Here is a 6,000-nt window from a genome sequence, read left to right as displayed (position 1 = left end):
GGAGGCATGGAGCTACTTCAGTACAATATCAAAGATCCATGAGAATTTTTTTAAAAAAAGTTTTAAATATATTAGACTCTTTTGATTGCCATTTTTACACAAAGCTGCTGATACAGTATACAGAGTTTTAACTTTTTTTCACATAAAATACATTTTTTTTCCTTAAGTGTTCTCTGTACATCAGTGGCTTCTGGTCTGGTGAATTATTGCGGAGGGCTGGGTGTCTGCAGACTTTTCCTGGGTGTGCAGAGCCAGGCCCCGCACTTGAAGTGACACTTGAAGTGCCCACAAGAAGCAGGCCATCTGGCCACCAAGAGACTCCTGTGGAGGAGAGGTCTAGGGCTTTCTAGCAAAGTGGGTGGGTCACTTCAGTGGAGTTGTCCCCTTGGCCATGTGACCCTTGGCTTTTCTGTGCCTTGGAGAAGGGGAGGCTATATCATCAGGCTACAAATAGAGAGTGTTCAGACAGTCCTTCTGACATCATGGAAGGATGGTCCCTCTGGAAAGCATCCCAGTATCCTGCTTTGGGATGAGCAGGTAGAGAAAGCCCAGGATCAAAGAGCATCAGACACTATGAAGCAAGAGTCTCACACTGTTACAAAGCTAGGCTGTGGTACGCCAACCCAGAGGCCATGGTTTTTTTCGTTTTGTTTGTTTTGTGTTTTGAGACAGGGTTTCTCTGGATAGTCCTGGCTGGCCTGGAACACACTCTGTAGACCAGGTTGGCCTTGAACTCAGAAACACACCACCTGCCTCTGCTTCCCTGGTGCTGGGATTCAAGGTGTATGCCACTACACCTGGCTGAGGGGCCACACAATGGCAACCTTTCCAAGCATCTAAAAGTTGATCAAACAGTGCAGAGAAGCTTCATTAATGATGCATACTTGATAAAGAATTACATCCCCAAAGTCTTCAGTCGACCTGGGCTTAGGATTCATTCCAATTCCCTGAGCTACTGGCCAGAAATTGACAATCAGGTGAGAGCTACCAATTTCTAATTGTCTGGGAAGCATACGCTGGGTGCAGGGGCCACAGCTCACAGGGAGCTGCAGGGCACTTGGTTTGGAAATAGAAGTCTTCAGTTTGCCAAGAATTGCTACCAAGACACAGGAGCCTGGTAGGAGCGAGGCATCTGGTCAACCTTGCCAGGCTTCTCTCTTGCCCCTGGATCCACACCTTCCAGGGAAAGAGGCAGGCTGACACCCAGGGAAACGTTTGATATGAAGTGGAAGAGTTCACCCTCCCAATATCCATTGGTGGGGTAGGGTAGAAGCCTGTATGATAACCATGCGTGAACAAAAGCGAGCAGGAGAGGACTGTAAATGTTAGGGATGCATTTGGCAGCGCATTGCAGACTTCTGACTCTCCCAGGCACTGGCCATGTTCTCCAGGGATGCTGGCTTGAAGGCTCTGGATGGACTGGTGTGGTGTCTGCCTGGGGCCCGAGATCTAGCATTTGCACTTAGTGGCAAATATCATGTAGGTATGGCCAGAAAGCTGTACCCCAGCTAAAGAGATCCACACTGTTAAGAACTGTAGGAGCTGTAAAGCACGGGGGCATTGGTCTGAGATGCGGGCACTCTAATCAGAATAATGGATGAGTCTGAGGATGCTCGTGGTCCTCAAGGAATCAAAGTCCTCTCTGCCTGGCTGGCTCATTATCTGCAGAAACCAACATTGGTTCTGGTGTGGTTCAGCATCTCAATAGGTCACACAAAGTGGATGAGTGGCCCTGGCTCCTGCACTGGAAGTTATTCCTCATCGTAGCTCTCAATATTCCAAAGAGTCACAGGGAAAGTGCCCTAGGGACTTGGAACCCAAACAGGGAACATTTGTTTATCCCTGGTGGAAAACATGAACAAAAGCCCATGGATCCATGCTGTCTGAGGATAGCTCCCATGGAGGAGGCAGCTGAGTTTTCCATCCCTCAGGTAGAGAGGAATGGCCCAGGAGGCAGGAAGAAGTGCTGGGGGGTGGGGTGGAGGAGGAATGGCCTGTATGGCTCAGAGAGGGCAACCAATGCCTTCGCTCTCTGGGCCCTGAGCAAAGAGCTCAGAAACCCCAGGCAGTTGACTCCTGGGAATATGTGGCTGGCTGCCTGGGCACTGCCCACCTTGTGGCTAAAGTTATCTCAAGAGGCATTTCAGTGTCTGGCAGAGCTAGGTAACAGTTGAAAGCCACAGGTATGTGTTTTGATCATCTCCTCTTTCAGCCATGGGCTGCAGAGCCTAGCTGAAGCCCCAGGGATGCAAGAAACCATCTTTGGTCTCCTGTGCTGCCCCACCCCCACCATGCCAGATTACATTAGTTCTGGAGTTGGGGTAGGGCTGACCTAATGTTGTGCATCTCCTTCTGCATCCATCAGCCTCCAGGGTGCTCTCTGGGCCACACTCCTGGTCCTGATTAAGCATCCGTCCCCACCTAGTTAGGTCGTCACTCATCTCTAGTCTACTGAGGTCCCAAGGCCACAGTAGGGACAGAGACCGATAAACGGAGAGACTAACTACTAAGGGAGCGGCACCAGGGGCCATGAAGAAGTGAGTATCTGTACCCTACATCCAAATCTAGGCTTAGGGACCCTCTCAGAGCTCTAAGAGGTAGTTTGAGGACAAACAAGAGGAGAACAAAGCAAGGGACAAACTTGTAGCTCGCTAGTCCCACCAGTGCGCTGCACCCAGAGTATGGGGTACAGTTTCAATGGGAGTGGTGGTAGATTGTGATGGGAATGTGCTGTGGGCTTCCTTCTCCAGCATCAGGAAGACTAGGGCAGCAAAGCTGTACAGCTGGAGTGAGAGCCAACTCCAGTGATGCCACCATGGCCACGGGCACCTCAGTTTGCAGCTTTGGGCCCTACCACTCCAGTAAGAGCAGGCTGAGAGCTTGGAGACCTCCTGGCGGGAGGTCTGACATCACATTACCAAAAAGGCAAAGCTTAGGTGAGTGTGAGGCTGAGCTTTCACTCTGCATACTGAACTGTGTAAAGCCGGAGGGTTGGGGTGCAGGCAAGCCTCGGCTGCTCAATGTGAGAGGGACAGGCTGAGTTGGGCTGGACCAAAACAGCCTGAAAACCACAAAGATCAGCTAGGATGCTGTGTTATAGCACTGTTAGCCACGGTCTTCTCAGCAATGCACTCACCTTTCCCCTGGGAGGCCCCTCACAGAAGCCCCTGATGAAATTCATTTTTCAAACACCAGACAATAAAACCCCAACTGTGACGCTATCTTGGGAAAAGGCAAATTCAGTTACCTCCCACCTGGAATGTTGCAGCCTCAAAGAATGCTTTAACCAAATGCAGTCTGGAGAATACCAGTGTGTTGCATCCTATCCAACTCTGGTGCTTCCATGGAAGACCAAAACAAGATTTGGTTTCTTCTAAGAGTGGATGGCCCGGCTTCCCAGCTCCACCCTTGAACACTCATCCACCTTCCTACTGACATGTGGGGAGCAGGCCTGGGCCCACTGATCTCAACCATATTGATTCCCGCCTCCCCCTAGCACAGAGGACTTCCTGTCCCTGCTAAGTGCGGGTGATGACCCAGCCTGGTATGATTCTAAGCAGAACTGTGGGTCTCGGCTGAGCAGGCCTCTCCCCAGTGTGGAAGCCAATTGGCAGTGATGCCAAGATTCTGGAAATAACCCACACATTCTCAGCCTGGTCTGCATGTATGTGGGATGTGTGTGTGTGTGTGTGTGTGTGTGTGTGTGTGTGTGTGTGTGTGTGTGTGTGTGTGAAGGGCTGAGTGTGTTAGCCCTGGTATGAAGAAGCCTTTACCAAGTACAGAACTGAGATTCTCAGGCCCACCCTCCCCGAAACAGATTGCAGAGTGAGTCGGGGCTGCTATGCTTCGGATGCAGGCTTGGAGGCAAGAAAGCAGCACAGAGGGGAGCAGAAATGCTATGGGCAGCCGGGCATGAGGTGAGGTCAACATTCCTCTGGAAAGCAGATCCCACCTCTCCCCGGCTGCCCTCTGACACCTCCCCAGCCAGGGCTGTTGGACTGGCTTGGATTCCAGGGGCCTCTCTCTGAGGCAGCCATCTCTTCCAGCTCACAGACACTAGGAGATCCGGCAGCAGCCGTGGACCTTCTCCTCCATCTCCTCCATGGGGGCCTTGAACTTCAAGAGCGGGGGGTCCCCGCTGGTGACCGTGTAATACACTGAGGTCCCGTTGCTGCTGTAGGGGGAAGTTCTGCCTCCGATCAAAGGGGCCTTGCCTTCACTGCTGCTCTCCCCTGACCTGGCCACGCTGCTGCCCAGATGCGTGCTTAAAAATGGATGGCTGAGCAGCTTGGCGGCGGCCCTCTGCCTCTTCAGCTCCAGGAGCGTTTGGGGGCTCTGCTCCTTGAAGCCACCCCAGGGTGGGGGGACATCGGCCACACCGGGGTTGCCGTAGGCCATGCTGTAATCAGGCATCTCGTGCATCTTCCATATGTCCCCGTTGGCCAGCGCGTACTGGTAGGTGCTGACAGGCGCCCGGAGGCCATTCTCCACAGGCCCATCCACTTCTCCCCGTGAGATCTTGGTAGAGAATTCTGAGAGCAGCACAGGCTTCTCCAGCCTGGGGTTCTGAGGGAGGGGAGGACAGCATCAGTAATCACCTCTCAGCTACAGCGTCTGTACCCACCAGCCACCCGCACGTCTGCTGAGGGACTTGAGTGCTGAACCCCATCCTCTATGTTACTTTACCCCCATGTAGCTTTGGGGTGTCCAGGCCTATGTTCTGGTAGGTCAGACCAATGCCCACTCCAACCCCAGGCCTGAAGTGTGACTCCAGCCATGGCTAATGAGCATATTTTATTGCTGATGTCCTGGGACGAGCTAGTGGAAATGGAATCAGTGAACCTCAATGCGGAGACTTTTGCTAGAGTAACTGGATGTTTCCGAAAGAACTGCAATTGGTAAAGATGCTGTAAGCTGTGGGAAGCAGGGTCCAAGGTGCTTTCTCGGTTTGCAAGAGAAGCTGGAGCTGGGCGTGGTGGCGCACGCCTTTAATCCCAGAATCGGGAGGCAGAGGGCAGGCGGGTCGCTGTGAGTTCGAGGCCAGCCTGGTCTACAAAGTGACTCCAGAACAGCCAAGGCTACCCAGAGAAACCCTGTCTCGAAAAACCAAAGAGAGAGAGAGAGAGAGAGAGAGAGAGAGAGAGAGACAGAGAGAGAGAGAGAGACAGAGAGAGACAGAGACAGAGAGACAGAGACAGAGAGAAACAGAGAGAGAGAGGGGCTGGCATCAAGGAAGACTGGACACAGGCAAACTGACTTTATGGTGTATTCTGAACTTTCAGTTCCCGCTAGGCCCAGATCTTTTCAGTTAGCTGAGCCAACAAATTCCTTTTTTGTGTAAGCCAATTTTAGTTATCATCCCCACCCCCCGGCCGCCGCCGCCGAGTCACTTGGAACCCTTCACCTGATAGAGCCTCACACCTACACATTTCAATGGTCTCTGGATAATAAGAGCTTGAAAAGGAGCTAAAACAGCAAGCACATAACAAGAAACTATAACAGCAAGCAGAAACAGCGGACACTAGCAAAGATGCAACTGCAAAGTCACCGTGAACAAAATCACGAGACACATATTTAAAAAAAAACCTGGGAAATCATTCATGACACATAAGACAAGAGAATAATTTCCCAAATATAAAAGAATCAATTTGAAGGATTGGAAAGGTAGCTCAGGCATAGTGGCCCACACCTGTAATCCCAGCACTTAGAAGGCTAACGCAGGAGGATCATGGGACCAAGTCTTGTGTGACAGAGCAAAGCCCTGTACACACACACACACACACACACACACACCAGAAAGAGAGAGAGAGAGAGAGAGAGAGAGAGAGAGAGAGAGAGAGAGAGAGAGAGAGAGAGAGAGAGAGAGAGAATTTCACACAGAGAACTGTTTCTATGAATAGACTTCCTTCCTTCTCAGCCTTCCCATGGCACTAGGTGATACAAGTCTGTTAAAAGCAACAGGAAAATGTGTGTAGACTCTACGTAGACACGGCCTCATTT

At 51.4% G+C, this 6,000-nt stretch overlaps 1 protein-coding gene across 2 annotated transcripts in view; it reads right to left on the bottom strand.

The window, feature by feature from the left end:
* Nucleotides 1-3,674: 3,674 nt before the first annotated feature.
* The window catches only part of Ppp1r16b (protein phosphatase 1 regulatory subunit 16B), a 93,714-nt gene continuing 91,388 nt past the window's right edge, over nt 3,675-6,000 (bottom strand). The window contains exon 11 of one of the 2 annotated variants that reach the window (XM_051143695.1): nt 3,675-4,566. In XM_051143695.1, coding sequence (XP_050999652.1) covers nt 4,057-4,566 — 510 coding nt within the window. In that variant the 3' untranslated portion in view covers nt 3,675-4,056. The remainder of the gene's footprint in view (nt 4,567-6,000) is intronic. The other variant, XM_051143696.1, reaches the window with a different exon arrangement.

Source organism: Acomys russatus, chromosome 4 (assembly GCF_903995435.1).
Source record: "Acomys russatus chromosome 4, mAcoRus1.1, whole genome shotgun sequence".
Taxonomy (NCBI): Eukaryota; Metazoa; Chordata; class Mammalia; order Rodentia; family Muridae; genus Acomys; species Acomys russatus.
Note: the sequence above shows the minus strand (reverse complement) of the source record. Positions and strands in the feature narration are given on the sequence as shown.